Source organism: Kockovaella imperatae, assembly GCF_002102565.1.
Source record: "Kockovaella imperatae strain NRRL Y-17943 chromosome Unknown BD324scaffold_1, whole genome shotgun sequence".
Lineage (NCBI taxonomy): Eukaryota > Fungi > Basidiomycota > Tremellomycetes > Tremellales > Cuniculitremaceae > Kockovaella > Kockovaella imperatae.
The window spans coordinates 1,400,820-1,418,912 of NW_019028941.1; the positions used below are offsets into that span (position 1 = coordinate 1,400,820).

An 18,093-nucleotide genomic window follows, 5' to 3' on the forward strand; every position below is an offset into this window, starting at 1 on the left:
GGTCCCACAGTGACTGGGTCTGTCACGCTGTCATACTGCTCTCTCGGCTGCCAGGCAGGACTAATGATTCATAGTCGACGAACTAGGCTCAGGATCGTTGCTCACCCTTCTTTTTCCTTTGGCCTTTCGCAGACTTCCCAAAGAGTCCGACTGACGGATTGTGCATCTGACGAGAACAACCTACAACTGATAGAGAATATCGTCTAAGGTTGACATTATGACACTTTATGGCGTGTAGTGACAGGCTGGTCGTCTTTACGAGTGTGCCATAATCTACTCCTCCAACCGCTCGCCAAGTAGCCAATCATCTCCCTCATCCCGGATGAAACGCCCAACTCCAAGTATCCCGTCCTCATCATCGGACCAACCATGGATAGCCTCATCAGCACTGCTCCACTCTTCATCGATGAGGATCTCAGGCATACCCCATCCTTCGACCCGTCGAGTAGGTCGAGGCAAATGTGGCACGTCCGCTACTTTTGAGCCGCCGCTCTGGTCCGAGTCACATCTCTCGGCATACCGAGGAGACAACAACGGGCTGTCAGATCGAATGCGATGGGTCGTATTGGATGAGCATGGAGTCAATGGCGTGCTCTCCGGTCCGGAGAGAGTGCCGCTGGACAATTGAGAGGTCTGAGATTGGCCCGAGAACCGATTGGATCTGGAGCTAGTAGGCGTTCGAGGAGAATTGAAACCTCGAAGCGAGCTATATCCTAAAGTTGCAGGTATCGAGCTCTGTCGACGCTGATCGTCACCGTATGTGGGACACAGAGGCGAGAGATTGCGGGGGTTCTGAGTGCTGCTTGTCGGAGACTTCATCGCGGAGCCCCTGTTCGCGCGGACCGTTTTGAGCAACGAGGGAATTCTCTTCAATTTCGGAGTGGATAGTCGTTTCAGAGAGATAGCCTGTAAGGCGTTGACGAACTCTTCTTCTTCGCTTTCGGACCCACTCCACCCCTCTCCACTATGCCTGGTGGGGGTCGACAGTGGCCGCAGAGTTCCGAGGCTACTTCGAGTGGAAGATCGCTTCGAAGCTGGTGAGGAGAACGGTTGGAGATACAAGGCAGCAGATCCCTGGCCGTATGACATGACACCAGTTGCTCGGCGTCTAGATGTGGACGACGAGAAGGTGGACGAACTTGAAGAAAAGCCCGAGGTAGGACGAGCGAGTCGGGAATTCGGTGAGATGATTCGAGACTTGAGGGCAATGTCAACCAGCGGTGCATGGATGTCTGCAAAGAGTCAGGATTGCCAGTAGATGTGGACTTCCAGCACTCACCCAAATCGGATTCATCAGCTTCGAAAGCCATTGCGTCAATGAGCGAATCTTCACTCTTCAAATAAGGCAACACCGTCGATTCCTCTACATTCTCTCGCTCTTCTTCCGATGGGACCACGCTGAGGGCCTCCTCCTCTTGCAATCGAGGAAGTGGGATGTATGCGCGTAAGAGACTACGGGGGCTCTGTTCGACGCTTGCCCGTGCACTGGACTGGGTCGTGTTGGTGATGATGGGTGAACGAGCAGGAGGAAGGGGAAACTTGCGGATGACGCTGATGTCGGATTCTGATCTGACCAAGTAGCTCTTTGGCGTCCGGTCAAGGAGACAGTCAGGCTGGAAATGTCTCGACTGCTGCCCGTCCACAAATGGAGAAACATGTTCGCCGTTAGAAGCACGCGGCGTGGCGTCTGTCTCGACGCAGGTGGTGAAAGCCTCGAACCGGATAGGCGTCGATGTGGAAGGTAGTGGGAACTCGTCCAGGCCAGCTTGTGGACCCCCTTCCGATTCTGGCTCCCAAACTCGGACCCTACACCTGGAATCTCTGCTTGAATCCCTGCAGGTCCCATGTAGTCCATTGTCATTGTCCTCGCCTTCATCTGTCTCAATGGAAGTCAATGTCGACGAGGCAGAGGTCGAAGCTGACACGAGGGATCCACAGTCAGTCAAGGTATGGTCTTCAGTCGAAAACAGAGTCGATGTCACGGACGCGAATGAGTGTCGCAGAGCTCGGCTTGAACTTTGTGATACAGAAGATGCAGTGGGCGATAATGGCATGACACTACGGGCGGTCTTCGTTTCTGGTGTGGATGATTTCTGCTGAGGCCGTATTAGTAGCATCTCTGGAAGATCTTGGACGGCCGACAGATCCTTGTTTGGCAATGATCTCGTGGAGGTAGGCGTTGGCGGAATAGAGCAGCTCGTCGGGCTTGTTCGCGTCGGCGAAAACCCCGCGCTAGATGGCGTCGAGAGGATGGACGATGTGAGGCTTCTCTGACTAGAGGATGACTTGACGGATCGACCTGGTGATTTGCCTCTAGACTTCGATCTAGATGAACCACTATCAGTGAGCTTGGCCATGCTTTTGCTTAGACGAGGGTATCGAAGCGGTTTGGGGAGAAAATCGTCCCCCGGGTCAAATCTTGACAAAGATGGTGAAGAATGTAATGATGAAGTTGTACAACTTGATGAGGCGGTGGACACTGAGCTGAAGGTCGCGAGCGTGGGCGCCGAGGATGAAGAGGTCATGGTTAGACACGATGATGCAGAAGTCGAAGTTGAAATTATAGATGATTGCGATGCTGTCGAAATTTTTCTGCGAGAGATGAATGGGGATGCGGGCGTGTCGGGCAGAGGTCGCCCAGGAGGTGATAGAGCGGCCAGTGAACTCTGCTCAAGAGATGGCGAAGGTGACACGAGGGAGATTTTCGACGAAGGAGAGCAAAGACTAGACTGATGTACAGGATGAAGGACAGAGTCCGGCGACTTCAAGTTCGAATCGATCGATGATCCGGCACACAGTGCACGGTCCTCGTGGACCTTGATGTGAGCCAAGTTTGAGCGAGTAAGGGACTCAGGCCAATGCCGATGCAGTGACGAGCTACTCATCTCAAGGGTGCTCATTGGAGCTGGCCGGGGGGCTATAGCTGGATATAGCTTGCTTTTAGGCTCACATTGGTGGATATCTGTGATAGATGAGACCAAGCCTGTTGATCCATCCTTTGGAGTGGTGATGATAAATTGACATGGTGTATCACGAGGGTGGTATTGTCTTCGAATGGGCTTCGGGGCGTAATGGCCTTTGATCGCAGCGTCTTTCGGTGTATGTCCGCCATCTTTGCCGTCCACTGGACTCGCAAGTGGACCACCAGACAGGCCTTCATCGGACCATGGAATTCCCCGGTCAGGTACAAGTGTAGAAGTCAAAGGAAGGTGGGTGAGCTAGTATAAAAGTGAAAGGCACTCAGCATCTCCGTACATACCGTAGGATTTATGGGACGACTCACCAATGACTCTGTAGCTGAACATTCTGACGATTGGCCTTGTTGTCGCTTGCTCATCGCGACAAGGGATCTTCCCGAATCTGATTGGTAGATCGCTGTCTATCTTCTCTAGAGCTTCAGGGATTGCGATACCGTGATCATGAGTGCGTAGACAGGTTCTACTCGATGATGGCGGATCCAATGGCCAAAGGCATAGAAGAGGAATGCTCTTCGTTCCAGACAATAGAGGATCCCTTCGTGAAGATGCCGTGATATCTTAGTTCAAGTCAGCGAGAGGTTGATTTCTGCTCTTACTCACGGTAATAACGCACTCAAGCCATTAGCTCCTTCTCATCGGCCGCTCCATCAAGGATGCTTTGAGAAGGACGAAAGGCGTTGTACGATGGACTCAACCGCGATAGACCATCTGTCCAAACCATCAAAGAGGCCTATGCACCATTGTGTAGAAAAAAGTCCCGGCTGCCTCTATTGTTGTTAAGATGCCTTGGACGAGGCTGAATTCGCACTAGTGACCAGAGTGTGATAACTGAGTTCCTCACTAGTAAGGATCGGTCACACGAAGACAGTAGAAGGGACACCTCCTGGACACTACGTTAAGTCAGGTCAGGTCCAGCCAGTAAGCAGACATTCTCTCCTTTTCCTGAGTTCCTCTTCACGTCCATCTGCCCTGCGCCAGATGAAAGGCACGTTCCTCGTTGCATCTTGTTTCTTATCGCCATCGCGCGTTCCACTAGGTTTTCTCGCGTCGTCGTGTCCTCTCTGCGGCACGCAGTAGAGCTTGTGTTGGAGTTGGAGGAGTATGGATTATCCGTTCCGTCTGCAGTCTGGGCCGTTGACAGTTGATCTCTTCCAACGAGCTACCTCACCGAAACAGTCAGAAATATCCTCTTTGGGCAACTCTTTGGACCGGCATCTCCAATCTTTCCGCCGCCAACTGTACGCTCCGACTTTTGCGACTCCGTGATGCATGGGATATAGGCAAAAACGGGAGCAGCGATACTGATATGATGCTGAGCCAGAGCTAATAGGCCCATGTCCGCCCTCCTCAATCCCAGTCCTCGGATCGTATCTGGATCTTGGTCCACGATCTTCCCTTATCACCCGTACATTTCAGCCTCTTCGCGGACCTTGCCGTCGTCCAGTCAATTGGCCATATCCATATCGCGTACCTTCTGTTGAAGTCCTAGCACGTATGTCCTGTATTAGCATCGTGGCACCGCGTCGGTCCTCGATATGACTGCTCTGCGGGATTTGACCCAGCCAACTCTGTGTTTCCGAACATAGGCTTAAGCCCGAGTCCAGGCATCGTCAAGTGCGACGAAGAAGTCCCTGCCGGGCCGGACCATCGGAGATGCCTGTCGATCCTGCAAGCATGTATGGTGCTTACCTTACCAGGAGGGAACAATCAGATGGGCATCAGATGATAAGCCGCCGGCACGATTGTTGCAGGGGGCTTTAGTGAGTGGTCTAGCTGGGGTCTGCCTAGGATGCTCTTCATGGATACCTGGTATGCAAGAGTAATGTCATTGGCGATCGGCAGACTGTCGATATGATCTGCCAACTCGACACGCCTCTTTACCGCTTTCTCCACTTTCAGAACGCTATCTACATACCGCTTCGCGACTGCTTGAGAGAGCTTCTGCCGCAATCGGGAATTCCTCACTCATAACGGAGAACTTTATTTATTTCCGGAGCACGTTTTGAGCTGTTCCATTGGCCGTTGAGCACAACGAGATCCAGGCTAGATCCACCTCAGGTATACCTCGTTCTGCTGTCATTTCATGGATTACCCGTACCCCAAATCACATTCCTCCATAAGGTGCCCACCGTGGTAGAACTGACTGCCTTTTGATACACCTACACACCACCCTCTCCCGAATTCCACCTCTGCGCGCTCAGATCAAAAGGCCTCTCTCCGGATACCCGGTCGATTGCTTAAGAATACGGCAGGTACCAGTGGGATTGGATTTCGATTGAATGGACGAGATCAGGTGGTAGCTCTCTCGTGGTGAACAGAAGCTGTCTCAGCAGCGTGAGGGCCCTGGACCCCATGGCTCTAGATTCGATTGCCCCTCCCCCTTCGTTCGCACTAGCACTCACGATCACAATAAAAAGCACAATTGCAACCCGCGCCGCACGTCCCTTTGGATCCCGTGACATCGATCCTCACTGAATTCGCCATGAAAGCCTTGTCATCTCTGTCTCGTTCTCTCACCCAGAACAAGCTATCCATCGTCACCTCTCATTCATCCGCCTCAGACAAAGAAAAGGGCTCGACGCCATCAACGTTAGATAGCATCTCAAGCATCAGCAGTAGTAGGCGGAATAGCAGCAAGTACAAGAGTGGTCCAGAACTTGACAACGACGGACAATACGCTTACACCGCTTCGCCAACGGATCCTCCACGTCTCAACTTTCAACCAGACAACGATTTTGCGAGTACCTTTGATGTTTTCACTTTGAACGACTCGTTCAAGTCTGCAGAAGAAAACGGCGTGAATCTGCAATCGCCCACTTTGGAGGCCTCGAGTCAAAGCGCAGTTGGACCCCACGACGAAGCACGGACAACACCTGTCAGTCCTCCTCCACAAGTCGATAAACTACTTCCTCCGTTACCGGTCTCAACGGATTCTATTCTCTCAGCAGCTACTGAAGACGAGAACGAATTGCCTCGTCGCCCGGATCTGGTCACGGTCACCTCGGGCGAATCTGAAGTCAGCGAGGCTGCGAGCTCTTTGGCGCCACTGACTCCAAAAGTCGCTAGGATAGAAGCGGAAGTAGGAGAAACCCTGAAGCCTGCAGATATAGACAGTCTGCCTCTTTCAACACCATCCCCCGCCGTTGTCCCTGTTCATAGTCCCCTTTCACCCGCAGAATCGACCCTCAGCCACTCCGGGCAATCCCCTCAGAACATCCTGACATCACCACCAGATTATTCAACCATTGCTTTTGGGCAATCATCCGTCCTCTCACCGACTTCCCCATCGAACCATACTATCCACTCAACGCGGAACAAGGAGAAGCAAGCGATCAGGGACCACTGGGCGAGACAAGACGCAGAAAGAGACGCTTCTGCTCCTGGTCCGAATCCTCCATCAGTCGACGGATCGTCAACTGCTAGTTCTTCCAGTCAGCTCAGAGGATACGAGCCACGTCAAGCAGGTTCCTCAGACTCAAGTGCCTCAGGTACTGTCCGCGGTCGACACGATTCCGTCGCCACGATCAACGTTTTACCTCCCGGGATGGATATTCGAGATGCTCTGGCCAAGTGTGAAGACCCGACCTTGGGCTGGAGCCTTCAATTCTGGGTCACGATTGCAGATCCACAGGTGAGTCCATGAGCGTACAGACGTCATCGTTCCATACTTATTCGGTGATATATCAGACTCAGAATGTTTTCTTTGCCTGTCCTGCGACCGGCCAATGCAGTTGGGATCCGCCCATCGGTGCCATGATCGTACCCCGGATGCCAGAAGGCGAATGGTGGGAGCTTGCCGATGCGAGCCGAGGCAATCGGTGCTATTACTACAGTAAACCAAATTTAACAATCATGGGACGAAGCTGATCATGCTGCAGACACCGTGACTAGCAAGACCCAATGGTCTCGTCCTAAGGACGGAGCATTCGTGATCCCATTGGGCTTGATTCAGGTCAGTCGCAAGCCATAAATCAGCTTTCATGATCATTGTTAACGAAATATCCAGCGCAATGCGCTTCCAAAGAAACCCAATCATTCAAGTGGGCACCTAGAGCGTTCACCTGATCCATTTGGTGACTCTATAGACCAGACGCCTCCAAACCGCCCCACAAAGTCTCGAGCTCCCGCCTCCCCACCAGTCCGTCCTGAGAGACAATCATCCCCACAACGTCCCTTTCCAAATTCTCATCCGACTGAGCCCCCTCTTTCCCCTCGGAGAAGTGTTCCGCCATCTCCGTCCCCTAACACCTCCTCCGATAACACGGAGCACCTATCCGAAGACCCTGTGGACCATGGATTCCCCTCTGAGCCTTCTCAATCTACCGTGGCCTCCTCGTCCATCCTTCGGACACCCCTGAGTGTCGTGTATGAGTCAGCGCCGAAAGAGACCGAGGCGAATGATCCAGGCTCGCCGACCAAGGGTGCCAATGGATATGCAGCGGTGTCAAGGGATCTTTGGTCCGGTAAAGATCGTTCTGCGCACGAGGACAGAGACAAAGGTAGGCAGGCTTCTCTGTGGCTGCCAGCTGATATCGAACAGAGGCAAATGACGAATCGAGGCCCCGCAGAGAGATTTCCCCGCCCATTGTGACAGACGGGACTATTCCACGGCAACCTGAAATAACAGAACCGATCCAAGTCAGTGCAATGAGGACCAAGAGACTGAGCACAGGGTGCGTTTTTCCGAAAAGTACCCGAGACTGACTCCATTATAGACTTCACCCCCTGCTCCCCACTTCTATCAGTGACGAAATCCAAGCCTTTCAAAAGGAAGACTTTGCTTCGAAGTACTTTGCGGTGAAACGGTCTGGCATGCTTCGATCTCGCGTTCCATTCGACGAGATCATGCAATGGCAAAAGCAGCCTATCAGTGCACCGCTCTTGGTCATCTCCCGATCTCTGACAAAGGACGCCATTATCACGTTCAAGGTCATTCAACACGTCATGGGAGAGCGGGACAGACCGGTGGAACATGCCAAACCCAGTCCCTCAACTGCGAATGCCATCAATGCTGCTTCGGCCTCGAAGGTGCGTGCCAAGAAGGACACTGGTGCGTATCTTGTCAAGATGCCAGCACTCGCCTTCTCCCGCGGAAATGGGTCAAAGCCCGACATGTCGATCGCTCAAAACGTCAATGGCCATTCGAAAGTTCATGGGGTCGAGGTGCAGGATGACAAGACTATTGTACTTGAGGAGATTCGCTGGGTGTTGCAGCTTGCTGTCGGGACTGGTGAAATGAGGGATGAGGTCTACTCGCAACTGGTCAAGCAGTTGACTCGAAATCCACATCAGTGAGTGAAGGGACCGCCGATGTGGACCTCAGAGACTAATCAGTGCAAAGAAACGCTATGATAATGGGTTTCCAGTTATTCTGCATACTAGTCAATTCGTTCACGCCGAGCAAGAACTTTGAACCATTCGTCAAGCGGTTCCTGGAGAACGATGCTCGAGGAACGGATGGCATCAGCAGAATGGCGCAGTGTGAGTCAGCGCCAATGGGTGCGGTCTGATGAGCTCCAGACTGCCTCACCAGACTACAATACATGACCAAGCGTGGATCACGGTGCAAGACCTTGACCATTGGCGAAATCGAGCATGCAGCAGTAAGTCCGAATCGCGGGTTCGAATCTTCGTCCTGATGAAGATATGCAGGATGCTGCTTTTTATCCATCGGTGTATGGCGAATCGCTGGACCAGATTATGGCTCTACAAGCTCCGACCTATCCAGATCTCCAAATTCCGGTGATTCTCCCATTCCTGTCTGATGGGATCCTCGCCCTGGGCGGACTTGAACAGGAGGGTATCTTCCGTGTCCCTGGAGACAATGACTCAGTTTCAGAACTCAAGTCGCGAATGGACAGAGGGCATTACGTCTTGGTGGGTTGACGACGAGAATTACAGCTGATTGGATCCCTTCAGAGCGGCATTGACGACCCGCATGTTACGGCGTCGTTGCTCAAATTATGGCTTCGAGATCTTCGAGACCCAGTCATCCCTGAAGACATGTACGACGATGCGCTGATCGCTTCCAAGACGCCCTCGCAGACGCTGGCATTCATAGACCGTCTGCCTCTGCTCAATCGCCGAGTCCTCATGTTCGTGATCAGCTTTTTCCAGCTGTTTCTCAATCCAGAGGTGATAGACAAGACTAAAATGACCATCGTCAATCTGTGTGAGCCTGTCAAGGACGATAGAAGTAGCGAGGCTGACATTAAATTTAGCTTTGGTACTTGCGCCGAATCTCTTGCGAACGACTTCGGATCAACTGGTCACTGTCTTCACCAATTCCGCGTTCGAGAGCAAGTTCGCTCTTCACCTGTTGGAGCATCTCGACACGCAGAGTGCGGACCCGGAATATCGTCCCGTTCATGGAGATGCTTGATAGTTGTCTTCGTATTGCATGTCCATACCTGTCGAGACCATCATCTCTAGCTGCCCCCTCTCGTCAGTCTGCCTCTATGCATGCTGCCTTGTGGCACTCATTCAACGGCGCTGCCGCACGAGTCGTGCCACCGGCCTGACGTGAAGCGGCGCGAACCGAATTTAAACCAGCCAAGTCCTTTGTCTCTCCATTGTCTCATACAGGCCAACTCTGTGACTGACTTTGGAACCGCTGCGGTAGCTTTAGGCTGGGAATGAGCGGAGGCCACATGATCCATCTTGACCTCTCCAAGGCCGTATAGATCTCCTTCCCTTCCTTCTGTCACCCTCCGCTCTCCCACACCATCCGTACCCCATACCCTGTACCAGGGACACCGAAAGTGATCGACGCTTCGTTAAATTCACATTGGAATCCCGCCTTCTCTACCCTCTGGATTTCAATTGTCTGTCCATCGGCAACGATTGATGGGTCCATGACTGTAACCGACCATCGAGTCTAGACTTTGTCCAAGATACCAGGTGAGTGCCTGTATACCGGAACGAAGGTATGCGCCCTGGTCAGCTCGGTACGTTAAGAGTGCAAGCTGACTCTATGCTTCGTCAACAGGAGATAATTGTGACCGTATACCCTCTTACAGTCTCCCCTTCACCTATCCGGCCTGAATCCATTGCTCCCGAACTCGTTGCTCCCAGCTCAACAAGAGTTCACCGACTCGCTACATAGAGATCCGCTCTTCCAAGAATCACTAGACGCCCTCAATATGGACCTGTACACCACCTCATTCAGCTTTCCTCGCTCGACGCCTCGGAGCCTTCAGTCCGCCGCATCCCCACTTCCGACGGCTCTCAACTTACCTGGATCAGGGAATGTTCAAACCATTCCTCTGCCCAATGTGACTTCTGCCACTGCGCCCGCAAAGAAGTCGTCCTCAAGAGGTCCGATCACAACCGCCGCTCAGCTCGAAAAGGACTGGCAGACTGTCCAGAAGCTCGTATTGGACATCACATCTAGGGAAGGTTGCTTGGTCACCGTGACCAAGGAACAGATTGGATTTGAGCAAGGTCTCTCACCGCCATTGCCGGGGCCCGCTCAGAATGGATCTGTCCTTGCAGACGAGTTGCCAGTGCCCGCTAGCACGGTATGGAATGTTCATCTATCGGGAGCCTATCAGTCCGTCATGGCGGCTCGAGGTGCCATTCTACGGGAGCTGCCAAGGGACAACAGGACGGTTCTTAAAGTGCCAAGGACCGAGATCCTGGAATCGCCCTTATCAAACTCTAGTGCACTCAAGGCCGATGTCAAGAGACGGCTGGATGACATCGCCGCGGATAGCCTTGCCCATATTGCCGTGCTGAATCTTTCTACGGGATCGTCTGGGGTAGGAGGCAGAGTATTGGCGTCAACCAATGGGCAGGTCAGCTCGAATGACGTTACGGTCGAAGTAGAGAATGGGACAGGTGGGCATGACGATGAACCATCAGCTGTACGCCAAGTCGGTTCAAATGATTCAGTCCCTGAGGGTGAGACACCATCTACGGGCCACATGCAGTCGTCGGACCACCATGTGGGAGATTCCAACGTCGCCAAGAACGTTGCCCATGGACTTGAAACGGAGCGGATATGCGAGCTGGTCGTCACCGGGTCAGTGGAGAGTGTCGAGATTGCAAAAGTGCGACTATTGGTCATGCTGGACGAGCTTGTGAGTCGCTCGGAGCAGCCAAAGTTTCTGACTGACGGGCGGCGCCAGAGCGGTCTTCACGCTGAAGTCTGCGACATTGACTACAAACTGCACGGTATCATCGGGTCTCGAAAGCGAGCTGCAATCCAGTTCATTCAAGAGGAGACCGCTACGAATATCTACCTCCCGACACAGCTGGTCGGAGTCTTGAACCCGCCGCCACTGCAGCCGCCTCAGTCTACCTATAGAGGACTAGGCACCGGCATCGGAGTGTTGCCGCCAAATGGAACAATGGGTCATCCAGCGCAAGGCATGTCTGAGATGGGTCATAACGCGAGACCGATACACGGTATGGGCATGACGCCGCACTCTATGGGCAATGTCGGTGGACCGACCATGGGGATGGGCCAGGTGAATGGTTTTCCGGCTCACAGTCTGCCTCCTCGTCAGAATGGTCCTCCATCGTACAACCCACATCAACATGTTCACTACCCTTACCAGCCTCAGCCATTGGATATCAGCTCGCATCCTAATCGTGGAATGCCCTACTCTGGACCGGGCATGCAGTTCTATAACCCTGGACCAGGCTCTAGCCACATGCATCCGAACCACCTAGGAGGCCCTTCGCCACTGACAGTCAATCATACGGGTATGTCCGGTGTCTCCGGGATGTCTGGGATGTCTGTCATGTCACCTATTTCGCAAGCTCCGACGGGCTACCAAACGCGCGGCATGACTAGTCCTATCCCTATTCAACATCTGTCGCCGCCCGGACACCTCGGTCATCCTGGCTCATTAGGACCAGGTCCCTCGCCCGGTCAGACTCACTTGGCACCCAGTCCGGGGATGGGAGGCGCGCCAGTACCACCTCATGCTTTCTCACCTGGAGGGCAGCCGCAACTCCCCAATTTCGCCACCGGACCTATGCCAATCAACAATGGTATGGGAATGCCGAATCCATCGGGTATGGGAATGAATCTGGGCTACGGGCTGGGTCAGTATGGTCAAGCGCCTCATCCTGGATTGAGTGTCCACGGAGGCGAGCACGGTATTCTCGGTAAATCGAATCACATATGGATCACCGGGGAGTTCTTCGGGGTGCAGCGAGCCAGAGACATGTTGTTGAACATTGCGATGCAAAAGGTGAGCGAGAGAGCAACGCAATCGCCATGGGACGGAAATGCTGAATGTGGCACAGAGCAAACTTGTCATCTCCCGAGACACCGCCATTCTGCCTCGCAAGCTTGATTGGCTTCTCACTGAGCGGATCGAAGAGGTTCGAGGCATCATGAACGATAACGGAACATACATCCAGGTGCCCAATGTTGGTTCCCAAATGAGCCTGATCACGGTGTTTGGAGACCATCGAGTCAATATTGAACGGACGATCCGGAGCATCATGGCTTTGGTAGGTGGACCAAGTTGGTACATGAGCTGAAACTTTAGGCCTGCCAATTCTATGTCGCGTCGTTCTGGTTGCTGCCCGTTTCCTTCGATGTGTTAATGCCCCAGGCGTCACTCAACCCGGCTCAGATGCAACCTATACTCAAACGTATCTCCCACGCGACTGGATGCGAGCTTGTTTTCAAGAGCAACTGCTTTGAATTTCATGGTCTTGAGCAGGAAGTGAGAACAGCGGTGATGATGGTGCTGGAGCTGGACGTAGTCCACGTATGTTGTGCCTGTGAGGTCCACAGGAACTCAGCTCATCTATTGCAGAACTTCCATCACGAAGTCCGCTTCCAAATTGAGCTGGCCAATGAGCACCGAGAATTCATCGCCGGCAAAAAGAATGGCAAGATCAACAAGATCATGAAAATGGCGGGTGTCAAAATCAAATTTGAGACGTTCAACGATTACAATTTCTTGATGGATGTCTCTGGTAGCAATCTTGGAGCGCTTCAAGGCTTGTCCATGCTTCAAGAGGAATTACCCGCTGAAGTGTCTTTCCATGTCCCGGAAGGCTATCACAAGCGAATCATCGGTGTCGGCGGCAAAAATATTCAACGCATCATGAAATTACACGGGGTCTATGTGAAATTCAGCAATGCTGAAGAGTTCGCGGCTCTTGGCGGGTACACTGATAATGAGGACAACGTTGTTGCGAGGACTCCAGCTAAGAATGCCATGAATCTGGAGAGCCTAAGACAGGCCGTGATGGAGCTGGTGAACCCAAAGGTACAGAAAACACCCTTGAGCAAAGCTGACTAGTCGACAGGACAAAGATTACACCACTGAGAGCGTTTCCATTCCTCGCCGGTATCACAGGACTTTGCTCGGGGAGAAAAGTATCTTCATACATGACATCGAGCATAAAACCAACTCTCTGGTACGATTCCCTTACAAGGAGACAGCCAGCGACATTGTGACCATCTTTGGTCCCGAGTCCCAAGTCCACATCGCAGCTGCCATGCTCTTGGACCATGTCCCTTTCGAGGCGGATCTTCAGGTACCCCCGAATCCCGAGCTGGCGAGATTGGCGACTTCACCGGACTTCATCAACTTTGCCGAACGGATCAAGCGAGATCACCAGATTGCAATCTCGCCCTCGGCCAACTTTGGCCAGGGAGAAGAAGCTGTATTCAAGTTCAGATGTCAGAGAAGCAATATTGACTTCTTGAGCACTGCACGGGACTCTCTCGAGCAGTTCCTCGCACAGCACAGCATTCAGGTGTATCCCACGCCTCTGGATGCAAGAACTGAGTCATTCAACGATGCGTTTTCGCATTTCAACAGCAAATTATTGTCGACTAGAGGCAATGGCCCTGGTACGTCATCGTGTCATTGCAGGACCTTTTCGCCATTGCTAATGGAGTCGTAGATGAGGAAAACGAGCCGTCCGTCGAAAAGAAGCCCAACACCTCTTCGTCAGCTTCCGATGTCAAGGCGCTCTTCAACGGTTCTTCCAGCCAAATCGGCAACGGTGCCAGCCTCTTCCGATCACTGGACGATACTTCGGCCTTATTCATGAATCAGCACGATTCAAAAATTCAGGAGTATTGGAAACGTAGCTATGTTCGACCTCAGACTGTATTGCAAAATATCAACGTCAACGGACAGACAAGTCCAGCTACTTTGACAAATGTGAATCAACCATCTTTGAGCTCTGTTGGCCGAAATCCATCAAACCGGGGCGAGCGTAACGAAGCGGAGGCATCAAAGCGAGACTCCGACCCTGTACTTCAGGACAAGCTTCGTCAAGCAGCCTCAGGTCATCCCCAGTCCCACGCTGTTCGAGCCGTGAGCGCCAGGACGCAGTCCCTCGACATCACCTCGCTCAACTTCTCACGGGCACTGAGCGGAGCCAACTCGTCAAACTTTGGACCTATGCCACCTAGTCCAGGAATTCCGACCAGTAGTCCAAACACTGCTACTGGGCAGTACTTTCCGTCCGGCAATCGTCCGATTGGTCGAGGAGGGGAGCTCGATGTAGAGCTCGAGACCGTCACTCAGAGTGAGAGCTGCTTCATTCTTCCTTGCGCGGAAAGCTGATGCTGTCGCAGACATGAGCAACGTCCAAGTGACCCACCCTTGATACAAATCAGATCTCTTTCATGCCTCGACAACGGTTGATTTCAACTACAGACTCGCATTGCCTTCTACGGTTCTCCATGTCCTTTGAATCTCTTCATATGGCATTTCTCTTCCCCCACAGACCTCGCTCCTCCAGTTATACGAAATATAGACTAGCAACCGCCACTCACCTCCAGGCTTGACCTTGGTGCCTAGCCCTGCGCTTGCTCTTGATGAACACTGCCCATGACTTTACGATATTTCTCCTCATCATCCTGCACATTGTTTCATGCATGATTGTCGCATTTTGATCAGTCCCCGTGTAGGTCATTGTTCTCTCTTCCCGACGCGAATGAGGATAGACTCGATGCACAGGTCTTGACGGGCTTTTTGAGCTTGGTACATTTGAGAGATACATGGCCGAGGCGCTGAATCGGGTTCTAGAGCGTTGGGGGGGGGCGGAGTTCCATGCAAATGCTGCCTTCTCTATATCATCTACTGTCCCTTTCCTCCAACCTGCTCTGATCGTTCCCTCTCTAGCTGCTCTTCCTTCTCCTTGACCCGTTGGGCCCAAAACCCACGAATCTTGCCCATGAGCTCGAAGGCAGAGCCACTCATGATCTCTGAGTGTATTTTCTCCAACCCTCTGCTCTGTGCTCCAGAGGAGAAGGAATCGCGATACAGGGTCAGAAAATTCATGGATGGTGTGAATATCCTGTTCAACGTTTGCGGAATGTTGATGATGGGTCCAAAGAGAGATGTGAACGGAAGGTGTAGAACCGATCTGAGGGATGAGAATGAGCGATGACTTTCCGAGATGCACCAGGAAAGCGACTTACCCTTCCTCTCCCCAATCGATATACTCCATCTTCGGCTCAACCCGCTTCCTCTTCATCGCCTCAACTGCACCTCTAGAAGCTGGTCCAAAGTCATTATGGCCATCGTTGTACTCCAACTCTTCCATGTACCGTCCGACTGGCCCTTCTGGCGCACCGCGGACATAGATGAAAGAGTACGGCTCAACACGCCGGCGAAGGGCCTCAAAGGGCGACCATGACCAGGAACTGGACTGACTCCTCTTAGACGAAGAGGAATGCGAGGTGGGATCAGATGATGGACCAGCTTGAGGCGAGAGACGAGGGTATAGCATGGATGAGGACTGCCTGCCTGAATCCGGTGCAGCTGATTCATCACCGGCCAAGGGTGCGAGCCTCAAGGCCTTTTTCGGCGGTCGGAGCCTCGCGAGCTGCTCTTCCCTTGTATCGAGAGGCTGTCTCTTCCTAAGGCAGAACATTTTACACAGCGGTGGCGCGTTTGCTCTCTGTGAACAAAAGGTCAAGCACTTCTCAGGCATCGCAGTCTGCTGAGCCGCTTCGACGAGTCGGTCTCTTTGGGCCATATCGCTGTAGCCGTAAGGATCCAGCTCGGCAGCGAGCATCACACTCGATGGCATAGGAGTGAGAAGGGGGTGAAGTTGCGTCGAAGGCGATTTAGAGTGCGGGGACGCGGCAGAGGGCATGTCGAGAAACGATGAATTGGAGCGGGGTGGCGATGAGGATTTGGTCGATGAGGACGAGCTGCCAGGGCTGGATGAGGTAGGAGCCGGGTCTCTGGGCGAGGACATGCTTGTGTCACTATCTCTCCGTGAGGTCGAGCTTTCAGATAGTGATGGATTTACTGGAGGCATGATAAATGAGGTATGAGATGGTCAACTCAGACACAGATGCATGAGTCGTCGATCGCGCAATGCGGCCCGAGCCCAAATTATTTTATGATGTGGAGTGATTAGTGGCAGCGCCCATCACGCCTCTGCGGTATCGTATCTTGGATCACAGTAAGTCAAACGCCGAAAGGCATGCTCAGTCGTGGTGACGAGGGGCTGCTGAGATACAACCATGGGCCGGTCAGAGACAGGCAGTGACACTTAGAACCCTGGTGTCAACAGGGGCCCCGAAAGGATATTGAACCATCACGCTTCACCGGCCTCTCGCAAGGGATCTCCGTAATGTACAGAAAAGCCGAGAGGGATAGTCTCATGTACCATCATCCTCCAGGAATGGCCCACACGCTTTCATGATCATTGAAGACTGCTCTTCTAACAGTAAGCTCGTGTTCCATTATTGACACCAGTCTTCGCCACAGCCTTGCGCTGCCACGAGTTTGAAAATGTTTCGAGTTTCAGCTTTTAGCGATTTTGAACTCTTCCTAAAGACTACATCGATTGAATTTTGGAGCTTGTGTCCAATTGAGCTCAGCAAGGATGGAACTTGACGAGCCTGGAGCCAATCCTCGTGTTCGAGCTCCCACCTCAGCTCAGGTCCGGTCAGTCGTCAGCACTATCGACCCTTCCCCCGAGCCGCCCGAATCATCAGGACCGACTCTCAGTGGACCGGACAATCTCGACGTACCGGGTCCTTCAACGACTTATCTTCCGCGACAAACGTCCCCGCCTCTTCCAGACCTTCGCTTTACCCCCTTCCCACCAAACGAGTACTCCGATGACGATGGAGATGGCGACGATGATGATAATGAGGTAGTCGCCCAGCTCCCAATATACCTCTCACCAGCTCTTCATCCTCATCTCAACCTGTATCAATATCCTTTGCTCAGTGGATCCTTAGCGGCTCCAGAATGGGCAAAAGAGAGGGGAAAGACTATGACGGCAAGAGTCAAAGAACAGACTGGCAGAGTGGAAGTGGAGATACCGGTGGATGAACAACCAAGGTTCTGGCGCGATGATAGAGCAACCGAGCTGGGGTTCATACCCAACATACATGCCAACGGTGACGACATAGAAGGAGGTTTCGGATTCGCAAACAAGGCGGATGGTAAGACCAAGCCAGGACAGAAGAAGAAGAGCGTGAAAATGGAAAAGTGGGGCGACAAGCGACGGCTGAGAGGGGATATCATACCAAACGCACCAGAATATTATACGGGGATGGTCCACGACGGTCAGCGTCTTTCTATATATCCCTGTCCCCCAGATGATGCTGACGATGTGACCAGGGGCATTGCACCTCCACCCGATCTCAAAGCTTGTACAATTTCGACCAACAATGACCTATCTGGACGATCATGAATTCGGTCAAGCGTCCAGTGGTACCCAGAGAGATGAGAAGTCGAAGATACCTGCCAAGCCGGTTGTGCTTGTCAAGCCGAAACTTGTGAGCTGTCTCACGGCCGTTTTTAATGCTTCATTGGTTCTGATCGGCCACAGGGTGGTCCCGAAGAGGCGGAGAACGATGGTTCGGGATCGATCAGAGATTTCAGAAATAAGATGATGTCCGAGGCCAAAAAGGAGGAAGAGGACCAATGGGTCGCGTATGACTGGAGACAGGGTGATGTGAGTTGTCGAATATATGTGTACAGCTATGGGAGGCTCATTCTCTTACACAGGATAATGGAGTCTTGGACAAGGTCGACGCTCTGCTTGTGCCGGCAGAGAAGCAATATCGCTTAGAATGCTCAACGACAGGCTTGGACTATCTCAATCGGCAATGAGGACTCCTCATGACCTCTCACATCCCTCGCACATGAGCATG

At 52.7% G+C, this 18,093-nt stretch overlaps 5 protein-coding genes across 5 annotated transcripts; 3 read left to right on the forward strand and 2 right to left on the reverse strand.

Moving 5' to 3' along the window:
* Positions 1-4: 4 nt before the first annotated feature.
* On the reverse strand, positions 5-3,758 carry BD324DRAFT_35455 (hypothetical protein). The gene is made up of 4 exons (XM_022012567.1): positions 3,579-3,758; positions 3,284-3,535; positions 1,280-3,218; positions 5-1,232 (listed from the first exon to the last, which is right to left on the reverse strand). The coding sequence occupies exons 2-4, from the start codon at positions 3,335-3,337 to the stop codon at positions 274-276; spliced, it is 2,952 nt and encodes a 983-aa protein (XP_021874727.1). The 5' UTR covers positions 3,338-3,535; positions 3,579-3,758; the 3' UTR covers positions 5-273.
* Positions 3,759-6,522: 2,764 nt separating this feature from the next.
* Positions 6,523-9,360, forward strand: BD324DRAFT_575172 (hypothetical protein; the record flags this gene model as incomplete). The annotated part of the gene is made up of 11 exons (XM_022013112.1): positions 6,523-6,609; positions 6,666-6,810; positions 6,857-6,930; positions 6,985-7,493; positions 7,547-7,651; positions 7,694-8,269; positions 8,320-8,459; positions 8,499-8,581; positions 8,631-8,855; positions 8,898-9,150; positions 9,200-9,360. The coding sequence occupies 11 exons, from the start codon at positions 6,523-6,525 to the stop codon at positions 9,358-9,360; spliced, it is 2,358 nt and encodes a 785-aa protein (XP_021874728.1).
* Positions 9,361-10,120: 760 nt separating this feature from the next.
* On the forward strand, positions 10,121-14,573 carry BD324DRAFT_647947 (hypothetical protein; the record flags this gene model as incomplete). Its single annotated transcript, XM_022017746.1, has 8 exons — positions 10,121-11,059; positions 11,108-12,181; positions 12,237-12,446; positions 12,485-12,709; positions 12,758-13,216; positions 13,257-13,806; positions 13,860-14,492; positions 14,542-14,573. 8 exons carry the CDS (start codon positions 10,121-10,123, stop codon positions 14,571-14,573), a joined length of 4,122 nt encoding a protein of 1,373 aa, XP_021874729.1.
* A 473-nt stretch (positions 14,574-15,046) lies between these two features.
* On the reverse strand, positions 15,047-16,175 carry BD324DRAFT_647948 (hypothetical protein; the record flags this gene model as incomplete). The annotated part of the gene is made up of 2 exons (XM_022017747.1): positions 15,047-15,335; positions 15,391-16,175. 2 exons carry the CDS (start codon positions 16,173-16,175, stop codon positions 15,047-15,049), a joined length of 1,074 nt encoding a protein of 357 aa, XP_021874730.1.
* A 636-nt stretch (positions 16,176-16,811) lies between these two features.
* BD324DRAFT_647949 (Sin-like protein conserved region-domain-containing protein) lies at positions 16,812-18,052 on the forward strand (the record flags this gene model as incomplete). The annotated part of the gene is made up of 4 exons (XM_022017748.1): positions 16,812-17,502; positions 17,558-17,715; positions 17,769-17,894; positions 17,948-18,052. The coding sequence occupies 4 exons, from the start codon at positions 16,812-16,814 to the stop codon at positions 18,050-18,052; spliced, it is 1,080 nt and encodes a 359-aa protein (XP_021874731.1).
* Between the last annotated feature and the right edge of the window lie 41 nt (positions 18,053-18,093).

Coding starts and splice junctions, on each gene's coding strand:
- BD324DRAFT_35455 (XM_022012567.1), bottom strand. CDS start 3,337: ATGAGCAAGCGACAACAAGGCCAATCGTCAGAATGTTCAGCTACAGAG. Junction 3,219..3,283: donor GTTCAGCTACAGAGTCATTG/GTGAGTCGTCCC, acceptor CTTTTATACTAG/CTCACCCACCTTCCTTTGAC. Junction 1,233..1,279: donor AGCTGATGAATCCGATTTGG/GTGAGTGCTGGA, acceptor GACTCTTTGCAG/ACATCCATGCACCGCTGGTT.